This window comes from Seriola aureovittata, chromosome 19 (assembly GCF_021018895.1).
Source record: "Seriola aureovittata isolate HTS-2021-v1 ecotype China chromosome 19, ASM2101889v1, whole genome shotgun sequence".
NCBI classification, from domain to species: Eukaryota; Metazoa; Chordata; class Actinopteri; order Carangiformes; family Carangidae; genus Seriola; species Seriola aureovittata.
The window spans coordinates 19,519,217-19,544,659 of record NC_079382.1 but is presented as its reverse complement, the minus strand read 5'-3'; the positions used below and the strand labels follow the sequence as shown (position 1 = coordinate 19,544,659).

The window sequence follows — 25,443 nt, the reverse complement described above, 5'->3', positions numbered from 1 at the left end:
AAGTGCTGGGTGTCAGGTTGTTGGTAGGTTGCTGGTGTGAAGGCTAGTTGCAAAATTGTTGCCAGAAAGAGACGTGCACCTTCAACGATATCTCCCAACTCAGGGTGAGAAACACCTTATGACATCATCAGGGTTATTTTCTCAAGCTCAACAAAGTAGAGTCACAGAAAATATTGTACTGGTGTTTTCAGAAGCTGTGAAGTGTTTGGGATGCCCCTTTAAATCCTTTTATTATGATTAAAACAGCAAGTTATCACTGTGTAATGTAAGAGCACCAGCAGCTGTATTCTGAACGTCAATGGACCATGATCCACTGCATCACTAGTTGTCATTCAGACCCCTCCATCTGTCTCAGTCTGTCTTCACCTGTCTGTCTGTCCTCCTCACAGGCATCCTGTCTGTCCCTCACTGACACTTCGGCACAACAACTTCTTGACGCCTCGCAAAGTGGCCGTCGGTGCTGTCATAGAGCCGCACGTATGGGCGAAGTATTACACCGTGACAGCGGAGTGGTTGAGTGTCACAGTGACAAAGACGAGTCCTGGAGTGACTTAGCAGAAGTGTGTGTGTGTGTGTGTGTGTATGTGTGTGTGTGTGATGAGGTTGAAGAGGATCTCAACTGCTTGACAATGAAAAAGCTGCACTGCAGCAATTTTCTGTAACATCACAGGGGGGTTGAGTGACAGGCTTAAGTGTCAGACTACAAAGCTCTCACGTGGAGACGCTCTGAAAGGAATAAAATGGCAATTTAGTGTTCAGCTTCCTTCTTTTTGGTTTTTACTGAACGCTTGTCACACTGCGGAGAAAATGGGAACGCATAAATGATGCAATGAACTGTAAAATTGCCTTTTGCTTCTTGGAATATTTTTCACAGTTTATCCCAGTTGATCCAAATATAGCCCTTTATTTAATTATATCTTTAATTTAAGCCATTAGACCTGATCTGTTCGAGCAAACAGTGAATAACAGCGAGTGTAGAGTTTCTGTCGGGCAGACTTAATGACCTGTAAGCCAACACACCGTCATACATGTAACCTGAAGCTTAAGTGTCGTCTGGTGTCCAAGTCTTCAGTTTGATGACGTATGTTTGATTAATTGATTAATTACGTCAATATTCTGTGTTCGTGGTGAAAACAATGAGTCAGTGGTTCAGTTCGGTCTGAAGTGGCAGCTGAGTAACCCAGACGTCGAGGTTAGTTCCCAGTGTTTGGGAGTAATGATGTCATGTCACATAACAACGTCTGCCAGAACCCCAATTAACTGTCACAAGCTGTTGCTAGGCAACAATCCAAGCATCAAGTTGCGAGACATATCTGAGAGCAGGATGTAGCACAGCTTTCAAAATAAAACTTGCACTAAGATTTAACACATTTTTCCTCAGCTCTTCCTTTTTCTTTAAAAGAATCCAGATCATTGGCCACAAATAAACGCCTAGTTACAAAAATTTAAGCTGTTCTCATGAAATGTCAGTCAGTCAGTCAGTCAGTCAGTCAGTCAGTCAGTCAGTCAAGCTCGGCTTTTAGCAGTCAAGGCCGTTTAGTTTAGCCTGTGTAAACTCAATCCACACAATCTGTTCAACACATGATGAAGGATTAATGGCTGCTTTGCTGCCAGTGTGAATGTCACGCTCTGGAAAACACTGCATGCATGTTTATTTTATTTAACTTCTTCTTCTTCTTGTTTTTTTGTCTTCTTCTTCTTCCTCTATTTATTATTATTAACACTACAAGTGAACAACATTAAACTTAATTCCATTTAGTTCAGTGTTATTGTCTTGCATATGCAGCCTTATCATTCCAAGATTGAGCAACTTGATACAAAATAAATAATGAAATGTTTTTAATAAACTGTAATAACTACTGTGATAATTAATAATAAGAAATTTGCGAAATTGTATGCTGGATAATTAAAGTGTACACTGTTGTTTACACTGTAAACATGGTGCTAATCACACACACACACACACACACACACAGTAATAGTGCAAATATACCTACACATGGGCTTGTGTTCTGTTTGCGACTGTATGCATTGTATGATTAAAAAGGCAAATCAGCCTTGAACTGATGATTATGATTGTTTATGAACATTTTGACACTGATGCCGTTTGAGATTGCAGAATGATGTACAGGGACAGACAGGAAAGTACAAGCATGACATGTTTAGATAACAGGTTCAGGTCAGAGTGGTGTGAAGAGAGAAGAGGCGGAGTGACCCTGTTACACACAGAATGTGTGTATAAGAATGAATGTCTGAAACAAGGAAGTACTGCACTCTGCTTAGACGAGACGAGAGCAGGGTGAGTCCAGAGCTCTGTAAGCAATCTCAAACTTATATGCTTGACTATACTTAATAAATTAGACGTGTTGAACGTTATCTGTTGTCCTGCATACTTCATCAAACGAATGCGCGAGTCCTGTTTGGTCATATATAAAAGGGTAAAATGGATCTGGACTCAACAACATACAGCAAGGATGATAAAAAAAAACACATGTTATTATTTCTTCCATGGAGAAGGCTGACATGTTGCCCAGGTGTCTAGACGAAGCATTTACCCGCTGTGAAGTTTTGATTATTGCTCTATTGCTGGTGTAATTACAGGCAGTTTATAAAAGAGTCACACGGTGGCGCCATTTCCACGGTTTATAAACTGTATGTCTCGTTACAGGCACATAGTTGAGTTACTATTGAGACATCACTTTACCAATATGTTTTACTGAGTTTACAATCAATCACTTTCTGTAAGATGATTGTAAATTGTATTTTGGGAGTATTTTGTATAATGCTGTGTATAAGTTACTTTTATTTATTCTGTTTTTCTTATTTCATTCACTCTTTAGTCTGATTTTATTTCCTGAAGTATGGATTTAGCATTAAGTGGTTAATCCAATTATTCTGTTCAGGTGAATGTAGCAAATTGAGTGTTAATGAACTGGTTATAGTCGTAAAAGGAAAAGCAATGGTTTACGTTTGAAATAGCATCACTTCACCAGAACCAGAACCAGAACCAGAACCAGGAGCAAGTCCAGGATCAACAGAGCACAGGCTGCCTTCATGTCATGTCTTAACAACTGGAGGTTGCGACACACACACAAGTCACACTCACACACAAACACACAAACACACGCGCACACATGCACGCACACCGGGTGCTGCGATTTTAAATCCACCTGTTCACGCGCCTTCTCCCTGCGCTTCCCTCCTGCCGACGGAGAAACCAGCTTTTATTGACGCCTAGTGCATGAAGTGGCGAGGAGCTCCACCACCGCACCGCACCGCACCGCACCGCACCGCGCCGCACCGCAGATACAGCAGGACTCCCTCCGCCGCCGCTGATGGATGGATTACCTACACGCTCACCTCTCCCGGATGGTTTGGCGCATTCCCTCGTCACATCAGATTCCTGAGGAAACTGCTGCCTTCCCATGATTACATGATCACCATCTCACCAACACTGTGGACACTGATCGCTGATCATGCGAAGTGCACTGATTTGAGATCAGCTCCTTTGACTCCAGTCACATCCCCGCCGCCGCCGCTGCTGGGTGGACGCGCGGCTGATCATCTGGAGAGGTTTCCTGCAACAATTTGTTGCAAACATTGCGAAGGGCGAAGTCATGGTGCCGGTGCCGCCTCGGATTCTCATGGCACCGTGAGAACTTTCTCTCTTCTCCCCCCTCTTTTATTTTAGATGTTTGTCAGCGGGATCGTGCTTCTTTGGGGAATTATCCATCGTTTCCCTTTTCAATTATGTTCACTTTTGCTGCCTTCTGCTACATGCTGTCTCTGGTCCTCTGCGTGTCCCTGATCTTCTTTGCAATATGGCACGTAAGTACCTCAGATTTGGTGTATTCTGACATTTGTCAGGTCTTCTTCCTTTACATTTGATAACCAGCAGATCTCACCATGCACCGTGCACACTGGACGCGCAGGTGCGATTTTTGTGCACATATACATTCATTTCAAATGTGCATTTTACACAGTTTTAACATTGCAGGATCATTTTTTTGCAGCTATTGTCCTCCACGACAGGTGCGCACCTGTGTCTTCGTGGCAGCAGGCTCCATCATCCATCCATCCATCCATCCACCCATCCATCCATCCATCCATCCATCCATCCAGCATTTGAATCACTTAGTCACAATTTCCTACTTTACACATCGTGCTGACCCAATTTTCATATCCAGTAAAGCTTGCACCCCTGTGCAGCATCCTAGATCAATTAACCACCCTTCCTTCCAGATCAATTAGGAAATCTTACCCCCCCCCCATCTTTCCTCTGCTCTCTCTGCCTTTAATCAAGCCTCAGCTCAGCTACACACCATTGCCAATATGACTGACTGCATTATGATATTTGAATAATCTAATTATTTGCTCCCTGAGCAACATCTCCATCAATGCAGGGCATTATGTAAAGACAGATTTGGGTCAGGTCTCCCAGCCTTTTGCCCCTAGGCTGCATTTTATGTGTGGAAACAGCAACAGACCTGACCACTGATCCTAATGGCAATTACAGCTAATAGTTGGTCTGGATGTCTGTCACACACTTTCCAATGTGAGAGTGCACACACCAGTTAAAAATGAGCGATTATGCAAAAAAAGGAAAAAAGAAGCTGCGAAATAGAATAAACACACAGCAGCTTTATGATGCTGACAAAGAAAAACATCTCCATCTGTCCTGATTCATAACACAGGCCCCAGAAACCACAACACTTCCTCCTTCTTTCTCTGCGATGTAGATTCGGCACCGGTGGAGGGATCACAATGGAAGACTATTATTCTGTAGCTTCAGCAATAATCCACATCGCACCAAGGCTTTATTTTGCATTCTGCTTAACACGGCAGAAACAGTGGAGAATGCCTCCTCCACTGATTCCCATCCACGGTGACATGCAAGACATGCAGCAATAATAATAATAAGCTGGTGGCTCCATATTGCGAGGAAACATAATTAGGAAGGAGGCTGAGAGGTGGGAATATGTGGAGCTGTGGAAGCGTGCGGTGGAAGCCAAGACTGCACATTAACACCAGGCACCTGCCAAAATGCTGGGGGAAAAATTTTGGCCGTAACTGTTTCACTTCTATCAGTCGTTCTGGCAGGTGGCCATCGTAGTCTTTTTTCTTCTTCTTCTTTAATTTCATCTGGTTTCAAAGAACTTCTGATAAAAAACAAAACAGTGGCCACAGTGACGGCAGGATTCAGGTTTACACTTTTACGCCCTGAGCAGCAGTGCATTGCTAAAAAGAGCAAGTGTGTTGAGTCAAACAACCCGGAGCGAAATCAAACTATAAATAAAACGAGCCGGTGTTAATGAACATGAAAAGACAGAGGCTGCATAGAAGAAAAAAAACAAAAAAACAATGGGAATAAAATGAGTAATGAACTGCTCTGACTGGAACCGGTCTTGTCTGCAGGTTTTATGTGTGCTGAATCCCAGAATGACAAATGGCTGAGCACAGATGAACCTCTGTCATTAATTGGCTGTAATCAATCAAACCATATGCTGCCTAGTAAATCACCTCGTACAGTACGAAGGTGTCTTTCTCTGCTCGGCTACTTACAGTGTTTTCAGGTTCTGATAAATCTTTCGTTCACTTGTTTTAACTCCCCCCCCCCCCATCTACTCATTGAGCTGTTCTGTAAAGAAATGTGAGGGGAATATAGATGAGGACATATTTACTATCTTTAGAACATCTATTATCATTAATCATCCCTCTCTGGCCAGACCCTGGACTCAGTGTGGGCTAATGTGCAAAGTAAGACAAGGTCAAGTAACAAGGAAGGAACACAACTAGACTGTGGACGTGTAAAACTTCTTTAAAGCCATTATATGATACACTGGTAAACAACTTCTTTGACAACTATGGGGAAATCATAGACTTAAAAATCCATGTTTTAGACTTTTCCAGTGTTTTTTTTTTGTTTGTTTTTTTGAAGTGAAGTGTTGATCCATAAAAAGATATATTTGTGGTTTTAAGATCCAAAAACCATCTCAGTGTAGTTTTACATCTCCTCTCTCAGGCTTCTCTCTGGAGCTCTAGTAACAACAGGTCAGTGAGCCAATCAGAAGAGAGGAGGCTCTGAGTCTCTCTTCTGATTGGCTGACTGTTTTCTGAGTGATCCAATAAAAATGTAGCAAATTTCAGGTAAAAACATTCAGAGAAACCAAATCCTGCAAGGTTGGCTGGTGGGTCCAAGTGGGCGGAGCTTTTGGCATGGCTGAGGGCAGTAACTGTTGTTGTGACATCACAAAGTTACAGAAGACCTAAAGGCTGGTTTTAAGACTCAGTTTCTGAACACAGGCTGTGTGCATTTCTCTGTGGACTGAGGCTTTGATACTTTCACAGTATTAATATAGAACCTAGACCTGATCTATAGTCACACTACACATGGAAATCTACCTTTATAATATATGGGACCAATATGGGAATAAGGTTTCAGCCGTTTGATACAGTAAAATATTTTTGGTTCATATGAAACTGTGATGGGGCGAATCAGACTGGGCAGAGGACGTCAGTAGAGTAGGCGGTCCTTCAATGTGTCCCAGGACGTGTTCACGTCCATACTGCTAAAAGAATGTGAGTGACCGGATCTCAAATGCGTCCTCAATGCGTCTTGGCTGTGTTCACACCTGAATTTAGAGCTGTCCACTTATGATCGGATCACATGACCAGATATCAATACCAGGTCTGGACAGGGCAGAAGCAGTCACCGCTCTCGGCCATGCTTAAAACCACAAATATATCTTCTTATCCATCAATACTTCATATAAAACAAGTGTCAAATATAGGACCTTTAAATATGAAACCATGTTATCTGAGCAGTCAGGATTTTCACAGTGTGGTTATTTCAGACTCATCATTGCTCCTTTTCATTACGTGGCAAGTTTAATTATTTTCACTTCAGATATTCCATCAGTTCTCGTTTGGAGAGACTTAAGTCAATTTTCCAACTGAAGATTTTGGCAGCTCGCCAAGACGTATTTTTCCAGCAGGACTAATATAATGAATACAATAACTACAAGCAGGTCACAGTATTCTCACATAATGACACTTTGAGTGTTTCACTTCCAACCAGATGCAGCGATCGGCACAATCAATGTGTTCGTCGCATAAAATACAACATCAAAGTCACCCAAGGGAGTACTCACCAAAGCCATTTTAATTAACATACAAGGTGAACTGCGACCTCCCCCGAGCGCCTTCAACGGTCCCACTGCTTGAGTGATTCTCCTCCCCGTGTAACCACAACCTCTAATGTGCTCAGGAGCTGGGAGCGAGCCAGACGCTCCGTCGGTGAAAGCTGGGAAAACCCGGTGGTGCAGATATGATGTAGAGGCTGCCCTGGCAGCGAGGCAGAGGGTATAATGTCAAACTGACATCATTTACTCTCCCAGTTGGAACTTTCCATTATGTTGTGGCAGATTTGGTATTTAGTGGATGGAAGGTGCGGTGAAGTATGAACGCATATTTTGTATGGATGCAGCAACAAGTATGGCTGAATTACGACTTGGCAAGATGGACTAAATCCCCAGTGCCCCGGACCACCAGGATAACAGAGCCGCTGAGTCTTCTTCACTTTATTAAAAGGTCCAATATTTTACACTTCATCTGTGCTTTATTTGCGGTTTTAAGAACCAAAAACCATCTCAATGTAGTTTTACATCTCCTCTCTCAGGCTTCTCTCTGGAGCTCTAGTAACAACAGGTTGGTGATTGAATAAAAAATATATCAGACTTCAGGTAAACACTTGGAGAAATGAAATCCTGCGAGGTTGGACGGTGGGTCCAGGTGGACCTTGGAAATTCACACATCCAAATGTCTTACATGCAGGCGTGTTGGAAAGTTTCACCTCAGTCTTGAAAAGAAGAAAATCCCACACACTGCTCTTGCTTGGCATCACGATTTATTGATCATCCTTAATATTTGGGCCTCTCTAGACCTGCAGCGCCGTGAGTCATATTCTTCTTTTCAAGACTGGAGCTTTGGTTTTAAACTTCAGGATCTCACGCACAGTTTTAGGGTGGATGTCGAGGGGAGCAGCTCAGCTATAGCATTTCGCTCGGCGTTGCTTCCGTTCAGAGCGTGACTTTGCATCACACTGAGATTTTGACAAGTACAGGGCATTCGCAGGCTTAACAGAGGTGTCGTGTGAATAATTGTTCACACTGAACAACCATAACACTCCCTCATCTGTTGCTGTCTCTGTGGCATTCTGATGATAGAGCAAAACAAGTTCTTTTTTTATTTTTGGGTGGGGTTGCTATGTGCAGGAATGAGATCAAGAAAGACTGTGGAAAGAAGGAGGAAAGAGTATTTTCCTTGGATGAAATTTGGAGGGTTTGACTTTCAAACGCCAGACGGTTGACTTAGTGTGGAAGAGAGACTGAAATGAGAGCGATATTTAGCCACACATGGTTTGTGCTACTTTCCTTAGCCTGCCAGAGGCCTAAGCCTGTTCCCATGATCTGCAACGCCTCAGACATCTACTGCAAGGGTCTTCTGGGGATAGGCAGAGGGAGGGGACAGAGAAAGTCACAGGAAGATAGATGGAAGGAGGATGAGCCAGTGTCTGCCCAAGGAGAGAGGAATGACAGGAGCTGCAGGAGTGATGGGTTGATGGAGAAGAAAAAGGGGGGAAAGGCCAGAGAGACTACGGATTTCACTTACTGGGACTTCAGACCAGGGCAGACTGGACTGGAGAGACGACTGGAGCAGAATACAAAGTGATAATCAGACATGAAAAAGAAGGAAAAGGCAACAATGCAAGTAAAGAAATAAATAAAAGCTACAAACGCAGAAATAGATAAAAGAAATTAAGAGGTAAATGAATGTCAAACAGAAGAGTAGACAACAGCAGGTAAAGCTTTATGGGGCATTTAAAGTTCACACTGTCTTCATCTGGATTATTCATGTCTTAATAACAGCGATGAAATAAAGATGTGGCACAATCAGCTTTATGTATTTAATGTTCTTGTTACGACTGTCTAATCTGCTCATTCAATATTTACTTAACACTATATGGAATTCAGTATAGAGGATAATATGAGGCGTCAGATGGCAAAATGAAAAATAATTGTTTCAGAAATATAACCATTTCTTTAATCCTGACTGAGCAATAAGTAGCTCTCAGTGACCCTCGACTGTAAGTTACTCAGGGAATAACATTAAGACATTAGTTAACGAGCTATAAGTTAAAGACTAAATGGCTTTGGATGACTTACATCACCCACAAGTTTGATTTTGTCTCAGTGATTTAATTGAGCCAATCACAGCTTTCCAGGAAGGACAGAGACATTATCTTCCTGTGTAGCTTGCTCGCTACTTTCTAGCTAAATCAGTGTAAAAGAAAAAAAAGTGACAGGTTGTTGTAAATGCAATGAAAGAATGTCTTACACTTCTGTACTTGTAGAAACGAGAAATTGGCAAAAAAAAAAAAAAAAAAGATGTCAGGCTGAGTGAATTAAATAAACGAACATGGTAATTCAGTCCAATTATCAAGCTAACAATGAAGTCCAGACAAGCTAGCCAGATTCTCTCAACCACTTTTTTGGAGGTAAAATGAAACTGAGCACATTTTTAATGTTGATAATAATCTCTCACAGCAGAAGAAAACTGTGCACAAGTACAGTAGGTAAAGTAAGTTTTACCAGATATATTTGTCTATTCCACCTTTCCCGATTGTGTAATTGTAGCCAATTTAGTGGCTTTTGTTTAAAACCTGTATTTTCAGATCTGGGCAACGCAATCCAATGTTATTATTACTGACCTATAATTTAAATAACACAGGGTTTATGAAACACAAATGAGCTTTAAGATTAAAACAATACATCACCTATGTAATCTTTATTATGGCTTGACGACACCATATCTATTAAAAGATATATACAAAAGGAGAATGGGAGGAATGTGCATAAAGTTGGAGATATAATTCCAGAAACTGATTGTAATTCACCTAGCATTTAACATGCAGACCCACCGTGATTTTGTATGTACAAACAAGGAAGTAGCTCGTGCTCAAGGTGCCCTAGTAAGACATCAAGGGAAAGAAATGCAAAGGTGATGCTGATTGTAATTCCAATGAGCAGACAGTCGACGGGGGTTTTCTGGCACCAGGCCCTGGAAGCTAATGGAGGTGGCGTTCAGTTTATAGCGAGGTTGGTTCAGCATCGATCCATGTGTTCATTAACCCCTGCTGGCTCCCCATCCATCATCCGTACTCCAGTCTTTCTATTGTTCGGCTGCACAGTGCACACACAGGGGGATTATCTGGGTGATTCTTGTCCCCTCTCCTTTTCCGTTCCAGGTGTGTGTGTCACCCGCTGCAGCATGAGCTCCTCACATTTAAATAATAGCAATTAAATAATAATAATAATAATGATAATGATAATTGGAAATGCTTATGATGAAAAGTGCAGTTTTAACAGCTTTGCTTTAATTTTTTGATTCTTATTCATTAGCTTTTTCAGTGACGATGTTACAAGAGACTGATGGCAATTTTACAGGAACAACATGTCATTATAGACACATTGAATAGCAATTTGTCTGATGTTAATAGCAAGCATTTCGTTATGGGTAGGTTTTATTTGTGAAAAAGTCTCTGGGCCAGTGTGACAAGGTGAAGCTTTTTATTCATGAATTTAGAATCAACAAGATTTGCATTGATTTTTCTTCCACGTAAAGAGACTTATGCCTTTTAACATGTACTATAGTGGATAACAGCCAGTACCTGGGGCAGTACTGGGGGAAAGGAATAGCGCTGATGATGAGCAGAGGTTCAAACAGAACTGCCTCGTTATGTTCGTACAGCTGAGAGACCTTTAACCATCATAAGCTTTTCACTTGCAAATTTGAGCGCATTGTGATTTGCCACATTTCACAGATCACTGCTGGAGTGTACTGTATCAGAGGCAGTTCAACAGTATAGCTTAGTATTGCTCAGTCAGACAGAAAGACGGCAATTAGCAGCTGTGCTAAATGAGAGCGAGAAGCAAAAGATAGAAAATATTATTGTGCATTCTTTATGAAGGAAATGAAACTTCATCACACTAACATTTGTGCTCTGCGGCTTCTCTGGTCTGTTATGGGGGAACACTGAAATGTTAGCAGTTAGCTACTAGTTGTGCTTTGATATGCTACGAATAATGGATTCATTCCTTCATATTGGTTGCATTTGTGCTTGTACTGTCAATAATTAATAATAATGATGATAATAATAATAATAATAGACTTATTAATACTTAAAACACTTATTTTGTATATTTGTAATGCTAGAGTCATTGTTTCAGCAGCAGCAGCTTTGTCTGCTAGCAGTTAGCTACACGTGTGACGCCACTGTGCAAAATAAACCCAGACAGTTTTCAGGCCATGGATAACGGCATCTAAATACTTGAGATCAATAACCATAAGTTTAATAACATTCAATAGTAGTAAGCAGTTAGTAAATGATTAAAAAGTAGTTAGTTGATGTATTATGAAACACATCGGTTGTAAATCTATAGAATCAGTATCGCTTTTTACACATTAGTTAATCATGAACAATTGATGATTTCTTTTTAAGTGAATAAACACTGAAAGATGAAGGGGGAGGAGAACTGCTGATGTGGGTGATAAATCTCTGAGGATTCATCACTGTGATGAACCTTTAACATTAACCTCTTGTTGATATAAAAATATTAATATTCCAGTTCTTTCATGAACATATTCACTAGGCTTTCAATAATATTGTCTAACACACCAGGCGGTCATGCTTACACCTTCAGGGACCTCCAGTTTTTATATATGCAACAAAGGTGAACCTTCACAATATTGTCTCACTAACGGCCTCTATGGTTACGGAGGGGAATGTTACTGGAAGCAACGTTTCCATGGTAATCCAACTCCTGCCATTGATTTTAGGACAAAAGCCAATTTTGTCCTGCAGTAATATTGTCACTGCAGCATAATTTCTCCGGCCATGCAGAAGGTGTGGTCACACCAGCCTGTTTAATGTAAACAGCTGTAATGTATGTGTTGAATATGCTCAGCTGATCTGTCCATTAACCTTCATTGTAGCTGAATACGTGCTTAACATTTACCTCTGGTGCCTCGCTGAAAGTCCTGACAGCTGAGTCATACACACAGAATGCTGATACAGGAATTTCTGGGAAGGAAGAGTTTTGTTTTCTTTGATCTCGTCACAGCGGAGGAAAGGGTTAACTGTGCCAACAGTGTCTATTCAGGGAAACCAGGGTTCCTGCCTTCTTCAGCTGTATCCCCCTGGCAAGGTGTTCAGCACAGACACAGCTAGCAAAGTGTTCAGCACAGACACAGGCCGACGCTGACAGGAGCGTGGTAGTGATTAAAAAACAAGCCAGCTCCCAGCACACGACCAGCCACTGACCTCTGGGAAGTCTGCAGGAGAGGGGAGAGTTTGATGTTCAGTATAAAGTCATAGAGGAGGAAAATAGATGTGGAAAGGCACAGACCGGGAAGTCAAATACATTCAGTGTTGTTTTACAGGTCTAAAACAAAAATCTGGCAAGAGTGGAGGTTTCCTTCTCAGCTCTGCTTTAAAAAGAAAACAGCATCAATATGTGAAGCAGGTGATCCTTCCTTTAGCGAGAATCCTTACATATGGATTTGTCTGTAAGGCATCCAAGCCGTGCTGGGCATTGCCAGCCATTTAGATTGTGGCTCCGATCCGTTATCATTTCATTATTAAACCTGCCCTTATGAAGACCGACACAGGCTATACTTACATCAGACCTCTGAGTCTTTGTTAGCAAGGATCTGCATTTTACTCTCTGCCTGAGATAAGATGAAAATTTAATGCTCCTCACGGGGGACATTGGGCAGCTTGTGTTGTAAACTTTGCGTCATGTATTTCGTGGTGGTTAATACAAAGACTGCATGAATTAAGTCCAGCGCTGCTCAGCTTTCAATCGGCTGCATGCATAATAGACTTAGTGTTTGGCTCGGGCTTCATTGGGTTGTTAATTGCACGTCAGAGGTTGGTGAGGAGTGGTTGTGCAGGAAATTAACCTATACTGAGTGGATTCTAAAATCCCAATGAATAATTGAAGCAAGTCTTTGAATAATTTAAGTGGACCTTGTTGTGTTTCACATTAGAGAGGAGGTTCCACTGATTGCCGTTGTTGTTTTTAATCTTGTTATTTCTATATGAATTCTTTGAAGGCTGCATGGAGAGAAAAGTTTTTGTTTTTGGTCGGTTTCAACCGACTGAAAATGAGCACAAATTTAGATCCACGGACTAAAACACATCAAATTAGGCTACATCCATCTCTCTGTTTCCCTCTCTCTTTTCCCTTGCAGTCCAGTCGCAGCCACAGCCTGCATTGAGGCACAGAATTCGGCGTGCCAAGGGAAGGAGCAGAGGGTGCCAGTATGTTGGCTGTTTCTGCCAGCAAACCTTGACTTCAAAGCAGCCTGTTAAAGTGAACATCAAAATAGAACTGGATTTGCAAAAACAGAAAACCCATTGTCATTGCCATGGAGCTTCTGCAGGAATCACCCTCTGAGCACGTCACATATTTGAGTTTTGGTCCTCTGGTCTGCAGCTCGGAGGCAAATGTTGCTTCTGATCACTGGCTGAGTGGTCTGAGATCAAGGGGATGAAATGCTGCTTTACAGTGGATTTTCCCTTAAAGGATAATACCATTTTCTATCATAACATGGGTCTTATCTTTGTAGCTTTGGTCACTGTTCGTTTCAGTGTTAAAAAAAAAAAAACATTGTACTTGCCAAGTTATTAGCTGATATCTGGGGATGCTGTGTCATTGCTAAAAATAGGTTTGATGGGCAAAAAGCACCAGTAATCAGATGACTAGACACGTTGTAAGCAAACCTCCGGGTAAGACAACATTATTTGAAATGAAAAATCAACACAAACAATAAAATTGTTCCCAAAAATGTCCATTGTAAATATTCATCAACATCCATCCATCCATCCATCCATCTTCTTCCTCTTATCCGGGGTTGGGTCGTGGTGGTAGCAGCTGATAAAGCAAACTATCCATGACTCGTCACCTTAACGTGGTTGAGGGGTTTGTGTATCCCAGTGAGTGTCTGGTGACCGGGTCGGGCACAGCTCACCTGCAGGGATAGACGTCGGGTCTACTTTAAATTTTCAACCGCAGTTGGCTCAACTTATCTTAGTTGTGCACACACAGTTTTCCTTGTGTAGTGAAGGATTTTTACCAACACTTTTGGTGTTCCCACTCTCAGCTCTACCTCCAAATAAAGTGGCTAGGCCAGGTTGAGCAGCCGGAGCCCCATGGGTATTCCTGAGCTGCTCTCCCAGGCCTGGCTTCAGGTGAGGCTTCCGGTTTCCCTAATCCAATCACGGTATCTTTCTTCCAAACTCCGAAAGGGTTCAAGTCAGTTTTATTAATCTAGCGCCCAATCACAGCTGAAGTTTACTCAAGGCACTTTCCAGAGCATGAATGACGGCCAGTGGCTCTGGGTAATGATTGAAAGAACGAGATCATTGACACCAGTAAGTTTAATGAGTGTGCTTTGCAGGTTGGCTGGCCTCACCGTAAGATATTGGTTGAGCAGCTTATAGTTATCTCGGAGTAGAGCTGCTGTTCCTTCCAGCTGAAAGGAGCCAGTTGAAGAGGTTTGGTCATCTGATTGGGATACCACTCGGACAGCGTCTTGTGAAGGTACACTGGGCACATCCAACTGAGAGGAGCCAGCAATGAAACCCGAGCAATGCCTCAGGGTCCCGCAGGAAAAGCTGGCTGTTGCGGCTAAAGAGATTGACATTTTGGCTACTTTGCTTAGTCTGCTGCCACTTCAACCTCCACCTGAATATAAGGCGGGAAAATGGATGTATGGATGTATGACGTGGTGTATATAATCTGGATAAACCGTTTTAACCTTCCTATCATCTAAACACTCATTGTTCTTTACTTTGGCAATGTTCCCACAACTCATTAATTACTCAATTATTTTGAGTACTATGCTGTAGAAATAACAGCCAAAAATCACTATAATAAAACCCATTGTACTAAAATTAAATGATCCTTTATGCGTGACATTCACTCAGAGCATCCAGCGTTCATTTCATATGGTGCGCATAGGGATGTATAGGCGAAGTATTTCTGCTGCACTTTTATGTCTGTGTCTCTGTGGAAGAGTCTGTTCCTACGCTTGAGTGTGTACAGTGCCTCCCTGTATACATGGATTTATGCACCATGACGACTTGTGTGAATGTGAGTGTGAATTCCCATTGCCCATGAGGAACAGCCCGGGGGAAGCTAACACACTGTAACACAGCGAGGCAATGAGCCGGGATCACTGTTGAGGTCCATTGGGAAATAACATGTAAAGAGCTGCCTGTTAGTGCGGGGGTGAGCCCAGGGAAATAACCCGGGATTGGCGCGAACCTCTGCCATCTCTCTGATGTTAATTCCCCATACTGGGCTGACACACTCCCATGTACAAACACACACGTCACTTCTTCCTCCGTTTCTTGCTCACGTCAACACACAATGCATGGATAACATTGACACACAACACAGACAGTGATCCAGTTTTTCTTACTCCACACACACACACACACACACACACAACACACACACACACACACACACACACACGCACACACACACACACACACACAGTAGCTCATATGCAGATACACTGACTGACACATTCATACACACATCTTCCTCCTGATGCCCAACTAGTAAAGCAATAACATCTGTCTTTGTAGTGCAGTGGCCTCCACTGTCACACATACAACACCAATGGATCTGGTGCATAGTTTCTCCACTGGTCATCATTACTTGATGTTGTTATTACCGTACTCACTTATCAAACAGATGGAGTGTCTGCTGTCTGCTTCCTGACATCAGGTGGGATCCTTTCCTCTGTTTGTCAGAGTGGACCAAGTAACCAAGCAGCTACAAACATCTTTTCCTAAAAGACACCAAAAAGAGAAATAAAACAAAGGAACTGTGTGTGCGTGCAATCACCTCATTTTCAAGGAATATGAGTACATGAACACTTGTTGAGTCAAAACATTTAATATGTACCAGTCACAAACAATGAGAGGCATGTTGGTGGGCTTAAATTCCCTGCCACCCCGACTGTCAAGCTTGCCCAGCCTGTTTAACATCTCAGTCCCCAAATAGCCTCCTCTGAATTTGTGAGCCGGACCAGGGTGCCGCTCCAATCAGGATCCTCGGCTCATCAGACAGGAAGCAGGAAGTGGGGAAGGGTGGTGCCTCAGCAGCTGGAAACAATCTTGTGCAGGGGACTACACATCCTATTCAGCGCAGTAAACAAAATACTACACGGGGTGGGCATCAGCTGCGGTGGTAACAACGCTTCATATGGAGAAAATCCATGCCTGGATGTTCTCTGAAATGTTCTTTTAAAGTGCATTGCCTTATAGACCATCAGGTAAACACAAGAACAGCAGTTTCTGACCTCATGACGAGGGCGAAACAGACGGTCATACACTCAACAGCCCTTTAACACAACGGCAGCATCAAGTGAAGTTGATTACTAAATCTGAAATGTTCATTCGCTGCATTCCACAGTGGAGCAGTGGGTGGGCGGCAGCATCATGTAAATTCTGTCTTGCATGTAAATGCTGTGCCTCTGGGCAGATATGCATTTTAACTGGCGCAGATTATGTTAATGATGAAATAGAGGACGTCTCTTGGTAAGAGAAACTTCGAAAGAGCACTAATGTTCACGTTAAGGGCTGTTTTTTTTCCTGACTGCAGTAAAATTGAGACGTTGAACTTGAAGCCTCATTTAAATTCGTCTAGTACTTTGATTTATGACCAAATATCTACAAAACTAATGTTATTCCACTCAGGTGTACTGTGAGCACAAACGCTAATTATCAAATATTAGCATGGTAATATGCTAAACAAAGATGATAAAATCAGTGGATAAAATACATGGCAAACATCAGTATGTTAACACGGTCACAGACTTTTTTTACAGCAGATATTTTGACTTTTCACAGCAGGAAAAGAACGAGCGAAACACATTTAGTTAATGTATTTAGTCCATAAAGTGTCACAGTAAACCAGGATGCACAATACCAGGACCCTGAAACTACCTCATCTAAATGGACTCTTATTTTTATTAATTACACTTGTGCTTTCACTGCTGCCATGATGTCTGCTGTTAAAAAGGTCTATTGAGATAAATTTAGTGTGCAGACGTTGGTTTTTAGCTCAAACCTTAAGTAAAGCTTCACAGCAGCTGTTGTAGCTGCAAACTCTTCATCTTGTTAAAGAAGGTTCAGTAATTTTCTAAACAGCTGGGCACTGTAGTTTTCAATGAACATAATTTAATCAAGAGTAAATGGTGCGGTCGTCGGGTACTGTTTTCATCCAACACACATTTATTGGGCCACTGATTATTCATAGGAGCAGGACAGTGTATGTAGGGGGTTACTTAAAATGTGTCACAACAGACCGTAAATGAAGCATTGTGGTGCTACAGAAACCCTGCCGTACAAATCGTATTCTCCAGACATAAAGGAACACGCTTGTTTGGTACAAGCCCCAACAAACATCACATCAGCATCATTTCTTTTTCTGTCAAAATGAAATGCAAAAACAACCATTCCAACTGAAATCATCATCGGCAAAATAATTGGAATATCATTTTTTTCTTTGCATATCGTTCAATCCGACTCAAAAGGAACTACAGTGGCTGTGTGGTTATTTCACTAAATATCAACAATGTTGCTCCTTAGTTTTTGGACAACATTGGAGCTCCATGGTTCAGAGAAACAATCTAGCATTTCAAGTTTTGGCTACACATACAATACTAGTTAGTCAGTGAGTGGTCTTTTTTATTGAATTTGTGAACAGTAATCAAGATAAAGCACATCACCGACTGTATCTTTCAACTGTGCTGTGATTTAACATCAGGTAGAGATGCTCTAAAAATATAATCGTCTGTCGCCCAAGTTGATACATACTGTAGATCTTCACATTCTGCATGCTGGTGGTGAGACACACAGGAGACTTTAGACAATAACGATGTGTTTTCAGAGTGAGAAAAAATTTAATTCTACATTGTCCCTCTGTTTTACTCATTGAAGTCATCACTTGTTTCTCTCTCTCTCCCTCCCTCTCTCTCAGATAACGGCTTTTGATGAGCTCCAGGCTGACTTCAAGGTGCCAATCGATCAGGGCAATCCGCTCCATGCGGTAGGTTTCCTTTCCCTGCTCCCTGATACATTTCATTACAAGTGTCTTTCCACTAATGTTTATTGTGTGGACGGAAACTGCAGCAACATATGGGAAATGACTGAAATCATTTCGCTAAGGGCCACAGGCATTAACACACTCGTCTTTCACTCTGTCTCTGTCTTTCCCAGTCTACATTCCTGTTCCTTCACTTTTTCTCTTCCTCTCCATTAATTTTAAATCAGGCAGCTGGCAACATACTTTTTTGTAAACCCTTCTCTACTTACTTCCTGGCCGACAAGCAGGCTATCGTAAGACTTCAGGGCGAAGCATCCAGTGTGAATGAATCATCGTTTACAAATAACCCTCGAATTCAGATATGAATAAAATAAGTGACAAACTACAAATAGAGGTAAACACGGATTTTGCAGTTGGTCTGATCCTGCAGATGGTGACTCTTACCCCAGTGCAGGCTATTTCTAACCTCTTACTACCCTAAACCATCTCAGACCTTCAGCTATAGGCTTTCAGTAGAGTCCGCCTTATTCTGATGACAGCTCATTTGTAGATGTGGGTACATTCCTGACACACACCAGACATGAATGTGTCACCTTAACCTATTGCTTATCTTGGCATGTACACACATCGGCTGCATCTAGACAATAAATTGTAAATAAAGATGGACGTAGCCTCTGTGATGTTCCCCATAGGTTTCTGAGGATCTTTTATTTAAGCTCAGAGTGGGCTGCTCCACTGTCGCCATCTTGGCAGTGCCTGACCCCACCTAACTCCTGGCTAATCCAAAAATAGGAAAAGAGGTAGGGCGTGTTTGGAGCTGAGACTTCGGTGCATACCAGCTGGTGGCGAGAGTAGGCTCACTCACCGGTCACTTAAAGAGGCCACGCCCTCAATTATTGAGATCTGTACGCCTTAATTAAATTTAGCACATGAGTTAGCCCTCTATAAAAATTCACCCCCACTATTCACTTCTAGTCTATGGGTTTTTGACTCACTGTTAGAGCCAGACTCTAGTGGTCATTAGAGGAACTGCAGTTTTTGGCACTTTTCATTTGGCTTCATTTTTCAGCCCCGGAGCTTGCCACTTGATTGATATGACATGTCATACATGTTAAGCAGTACTTTTATCAATTTGATATATTCCCTGCATTGGCAAATCCCGGCTACCGTACGCTTATTTTTTTGGTCTGATCCATCTGGTGTGTGTTTAAGGTCAAATGGTGTCACACGACATGATGTAGAACGTGTACGTTTCAATTAAATCCTTTGTTGGTGTTCAGTGTCTTACAAATCTAGGACCACTGCTCTGGTTTCATTACCAAAGATTGCATCATATTTGGCTCATGATAGGCATTTTTCATCAGCGACCAACCAAAATCGTTAATTGCTTAAACAGCTTTAGTGTCACCTTGACAGATACCAGCAGACTTACTGCCGGCCACACCCACGATAATCATTTTCATTTCAATTTATCCCGAACATGTTTTAAAACCTTTATTCAGTCTAATTCAGGGATTTAAGCTTTCAGTGATTGAGTGTATCCCATCTTCAATTTACATAGAAACGATCATTCATTTCATCTGAATGTTATTCATTCAGATGTTATGTTATGTTTTAACAATAGTCAAGTCACAGGTTAATACACAGGATTATACATACACCCGCAATTCTCCCAGGATGTCTGATAAACAAATCGGATGTGAAGTGAATATTAAATAAATGCTGAGGATTAAACTGTATTCCAGCAGATCTGCATTGATGTATTTAATGTATAAAATACATTTATATATGTGAGAGAACAAGGGTTGTTTGAGCCGTGGAATGCTTTTTACCTCAGTCTTATCTCTTTCTGTTACCTTTTCTCACAGTGAGGAAATCCAAAACAAAAAAAACCTAAACAAGAAAAGCAAATATGTTCTGCTTCATTGCCACACCAGCAATCAGGGGAAGTTGTGGGGAAAAGATGTACGTTAGCGTTGGCCAATGTAGGAAATCTGCCACAAGTGAAGTTGTTTTAGGATGAATTCCAGCTCTCTAAATCCCTTTCCCCTGAGTCATTTGGGCTTTTACTAACACAGTTGGCTCTTAATAATACATAGTGCTACGGCGCAGCACAAACAGTTAGTCTGGAGGTGACTTTGACTTAAGAGCTCTGGACTGTATAGCTTCTCTGGAGTATTGACTTCTATAGCTCCTCAGGGATGACTGGAAGAGAGAGAGACGGAGGGAAAAAGTTGGAGGAGAGAGAATGATGAAAAAATTGCAAAGTGGGTGAAAGAGAAGAGTTGGAGATGGAGACAGATGGAAAGAGGGAGATGGATGAATGAGGATTTCTTAAGAGGCAAACTGAAAAGAATTCCTCAGCTTGAAAGGCATTTTTCAAGACTCTGAAAAACAGTGCATTAGACCAGATTTCCCCACTCATTGCCACTTTCATATTTTGTCATATTTGCATATCATTATGCAGCGCAGAATGTATCAAAGAATCCAGCGGGGAAACGGGTACAAAAGTTCCATCTAATTTTCTCTTCCTTCTTCTTTCTACTCTAACCCTCTTGTATTTTCTAAACCCATCCTTCCCCCTCCTGCTTCTTATATGAAATGAAAGACTACTACCCATTTCCACATGAATATGTGGCCCTGAAATGCACAATTTTCTCTTTCAGAAACATCCATTAAACCTATTGTTAAAGTTGCAGTTACTCTTAAAAGTTTTCTACCGAGTTCCCAGAGGCACCTGGGAACCCTAGAAAGTTTGAAGTACGATGATAATCAACTAGAGTATCTGAGTTTCCTGAAGCAAGTGCATGTGATCTGCTGCCTTTGGCTCTCGCGATTGACACGTAAAAACGTATAGTATCGTAGTTCAAAGCAACGGACACACACATATAAGAAATATAGCCTATAGATATAAAAGCATTAGTCAAATATTGTATGAGAAAATTTATACTCCACATCCCATCCATTATGCTCATTTCATATACACATAATTTAGTTCATCTTAATTCACTTCAACAAACTACTGTGGCTGCACTCTGAGCTTCTGCTAAGGTCTGGGAGCTTTTATTTTCACTAATTAATTTGAGTTTTGCCTGATTGGGACTTTTACTTTTGTGAGATTAACTCAAAGGCTGTGTGGGTGTGTGTGTGTGTGTGTGTGTGTGTGTGTGTGTGTGCGTACCTGTGCTTCTATCTTTGTGAGGACATTTTGGCTGGTCCTTACAACTTTAAACATTTTTATGGTTGAGACTTGTTTGTGATGTTTTCGAGAGTCATCACAAAGATAGAAGCACAAGTACGTGTGTGTGTGTGTGTGTGTTGTGTGTGTGTGTTATTTGTATTCAATCACTGGAGGCTTTTACTTTGAAAATCGGACTTATGTCAAATCCCTGTGAAGTAACCGTTACTCCGTTGGTTGGCTGGTTGAGTGTTGGACTTTTCCCATCGGCCATTACTCTTTCAAAATGATTTGGTGTTAACAGTTTCTGTGACATCATCAGGGGGGTGTTAACAGCAGGGACTCTATTAACCTCAACTGCAGAAGATATCAGACCTTTATTTATTTGAGGAAGGCCTCTATTTTTAATTCCCTCTTTTTCCTTTCATGCATCATGTTTTGGAATAAAGTTTAAACATCTTAAATATTTCCTACATTTGTCCATCATTCTTTTTAATCCATCAGATTTATGGTTTCATTCTGAGTGAGCAGCCATAGTTCACAGCACACATCACACACACACACACACACTTACTGAAATGATCCATATGATCCATCTCTCACTAACTCTTGCATAATATCTCCCACCCCGCTTTCCTTCTCTCCTATCTTTCTGACTCCGTCTTTCTTCTTTCTTCCAGGCAGTCTAATTAGCAGTTTCTGTCATCCTACTTCCTTCACACACACACTCACACACACACAATCTTGTTTCAGTAGCCCTGTGTGGTACACTCATTGACATATTGCATTCCTTCGCCCCTCGTTAGGACCAGGCTGTGGTCCCCATGAGGACTACTGGTCCCAACAGGTTTACTTTAAAGGTTTAGAGCAGAAAAGGTCCCGAAACTTGCAGTAAACGTTGTGTAAAACCTGATTAACTCAGTGTCTTTCTCTCTGTTACCCCCTTTACCTGTCTCTGTGGGCGTCGCCTGGCTTGGGCCAGTAAGAAAGGGTTTACAGGAAGATATGTGGCATATACGTATATTTCATTGGCTGACAGGTCAGGACGTAGGTTCAGGGCTCACCTGAGCCAGCTCTAACTATAAGCTTTATCAAAGAGGACAGTTTTCATGTAGAGAGGGTGTCTGCCTCCTGAACCCCCGACTGGAAGCTCTGCCTCCCATTCCAACTCTTAGAAACTCTAGGAAACGCAAGTAGGCCTATAGCAGGTTACCATGAGGTCTTTAAAATACAACAGAGCTTGGTCATTGAGAACTTTGTAGGTGAGGAGGAGGATTTTTGAATTCTATTCTGCACAACAGCACAACATACACCTACAGTGAATGAATAGGTGCGAATAGGTGCAATACAGGAGCATAGCAGGGAAAGTAAGCAACAGGTGAATAAAACAAATTAATGTGACCTTCACAGGAAGCAGCTGGTAAAAGCGGTGGTAAATTTAGAATAATGTTTCAGATAGAGAAACCAATTGTAATTTCAGAATTCACACAGTTCACAGAAAAGACAGTAAACTACTTGTGTGTCTGTGAAACAGCTGATTCAGCGCGGCGGTGTCTGGGTTGGGAAGACGGTGGCGCTGCAGCAGCGGTTTTAATTTGCTTCTGCATTTATTTACCTTTGTATTGATTCACCTTTGTATTGATTCATCTATTTATTTACCTTCTCATTTAACTTTCCATTTTATTTATTCATTTATTCATTTTATTTTCCATTTGTATTTCCCATTAAAATTAAACAGCAACCTTTTTGCCCAAGGAAAATAAAACAGTGTGATGCTACTGTCAAGCAACATGAACAAGTAACATTCAACTATCATGTTTTCTAACATCCAGGTCTACTCCTGCATTTTTTTGTTTCTCTTCAGTGTCCTTTTCTCTATCTGACAGGCTTCCTCTCTCTTTTTTCTTTTTTTTTTTTTTTTAATGCTGTGTGCTGCCGGCTGTTTGACATAAGTCTGCCTTCTCTGCAGATTCATCAGCAGACTGCTCAAGATGTTGACTGTCTGACTTGAGTTGTATTTTTTTTTTGCTTCAGTTCTTGAAGTTCATCTGCCAAGCTCTTCCTTTTGTCATCTTTTGATTTGCTTTCTTTTTCTTTTCTCCTGTCGTCAAGTCACATACCTTTGTCTAGTGCTTCAAGCAGACATCTGAAGCTCCTCGGCAATGTTGACTTTCTCAAGGCCACCAGCTGCCCTCATGCTATCAACAGCGACCTATCGAATCATCCTTCATATTTTACCACCATGACTGGAATATTCACTGAAAGCTGCCACTACTGGTCGGACTTGGGTTCAACACTGTTTAAATACAGCAAATACTAACGGTTCAAAATGAGCAAAAATCAGAAGACGGCGCACCAACATCATCAATCTCTGAATTTTTATAGGTCAAATTGATGCTCTCACTTCTGCACACACACAGGTCCTTCAGGGAAACTATTAGCCTGGAGTCAACACACTGGTTCCTTAAGCAGGAGTTTAGCTATGAGCGTTGGAAGAAAGGCCTCCATTCTTATTTATGTTTTTGCCACCGGCAGCCTGTTTCTTTTGGCTTATCTGGAACTCGCCTTTTTGCGGGTCATCGTCACAAATATGGAAGTTATTCCAGACACTTTACTTTTTACATCTGGGTAGCGTTGTTGCAAGTTGTTAATCTGTCATGTGGTCATGTGTCACTGTCCCAGAGTCAGTGCTGTGTTGTGACGCACAAAAATATCATGAAGATAAATTTCAGTTGCTCAATTGTTGTATCTGAGAAAAACTAATAATAATAATGTTGATGCATAATCAATAATGTTGGATTATTATTTATTACTTCATGGACTATTTGGGATTTTTGTGGTAATGCATCTATAATAATACTAATAATAATTAAAAAGACAGTAAAAAGCAGCAGTTGATTAATGATTTGGAGATTGATTACCATGGCAACAGTGAAAGCCTTAGGGTTAGCGCTACCAGAAACACCACAAAACAGCTGGTCGGTACCCGGAAGTGATACAGTACGTTTGCTGCAATGTCAGAAGTCAAGCTCCTGTCAAGCTCCTCAACTTCGAACAACACAAACAGATTGTTTCATGATAGACAATTAAATATGACCCAACTTTGCCTTCTCTAGTTCCCCTTTCAGATCTGAGATTTTGCCACTGGACATGTATAATGTTTTATAACTTTGAAACTAACAGAGTTACTTTGTTACTCTCTGGTGTGACTGGACGTTTATTGTCAGAAAGAAGCAAACAGGAATATTTTTCAAAACACAGGCTCACTAGCATGTATACACAAACTTCTTTGACCCGCTGGCCCTGTATGGACCGAGTGAACACCAACACTTTTGTTAATATAGACAGACTGTACCGCCATAGATCGGTTAGAGTCTCTAGAATTCAAATATTCAGTTCATTTTGCGCTAACCATAAGCACATAAATATGATTTACTAATATCTACCAGCATCGTGTAGCAGCGGAGCGTGGTGACTGCCTACCGTTTAGACGTGTAGAACTCCGATTCTCTGTCCATTCCTCCGTTGTTTATATTCCTTTAGTCCGAAACGGTCCACAGGTCAAAAAAATCAAAAGGGTTTCTTATAAAAGTATTCCAGGTTTCTTCTATTGTTTATTAGCTTCCTGGCTACAAAATGGAGGCCTCCTTATAAAGATTGGAGATTTCTCTTCCGGTGGTCTGTGGAAGACTGCGAGCGTGACGTGACGTAATGACGTCTCTCACCGTCGGAAAAAAGCCTGCTTTTTTTTTTTTTTCCACTGCTTTTTTTTTTTTTGAATGACTCTAGCTTGTAGATAGACGTCTCCCCTGACCAATCAGAGCAAACTACGAGGTGGGCACGTCAGAGCGAAGACCAATAGGCTTTGAGGGGCGTGGAAACAGTTGAGAGCCTGCTGCATGAGCTGTGTCACACAGACAAGGATCAGCTCTGTTTTTAATGCTTCCAAAACGTGTCTTAGGGATCAAAACGCTTCAGTATGTTTTCTATCATTTCATATTTAAGAGTTAAAGCACATTTCTCCCAGTTTTCCTTTTAGAGAGGTTTATGGGCACCAGTGAAAAAAGGAACTATAAA

General features: G+C 41.5%; 1 protein-coding gene and 1 long non-coding RNA gene across 5 annotated transcripts in view; one reads left to right on the top strand and one right to left on the bottom strand.

Annotated features, from left to right (window-relative positions):
• Positions 1-3,048: 3,048 nt before the first annotated feature.
• The window catches only part of cnih3 (cornichon family AMPA receptor auxiliary protein 3), a 62,133-nt gene continuing 39,738 nt past the window's right edge, over positions 3,049-25,443 (top strand). For 2 of the 4 annotated variants that reach the window (XM_056404513.1, XM_056404512.1), the window contains exons 1-2: positions 3,050-3,828; positions 18,123-18,191. In XM_056404513.1, the coding sequence (XP_056260488.1) occupies positions 3,751-3,828; positions 18,123-18,191 (147 nt within the window). In that variant the 5' untranslated portion in view covers positions 3,050-3,750. Of the gene's footprint in view, positions 3,829-18,122; positions 18,192-25,443 lie in introns of all 4 variants that reach the window. The other 2 variants (XR_008830399.1, XM_056404511.1) reach the window with 2 other exon arrangements.
• Positions 10,612-24,979, bottom strand: LOC130187156 (uncharacterized). The gene is made up of 3 exons (XR_008830400.1): positions 24,850-24,979; positions 15,820-15,927; positions 10,612-12,393 (listed from the first exon to the last, which is right to left on the bottom strand). It is a non-coding gene; the product is annotated as an uncharacterized LOC130187156 (long non-coding RNA).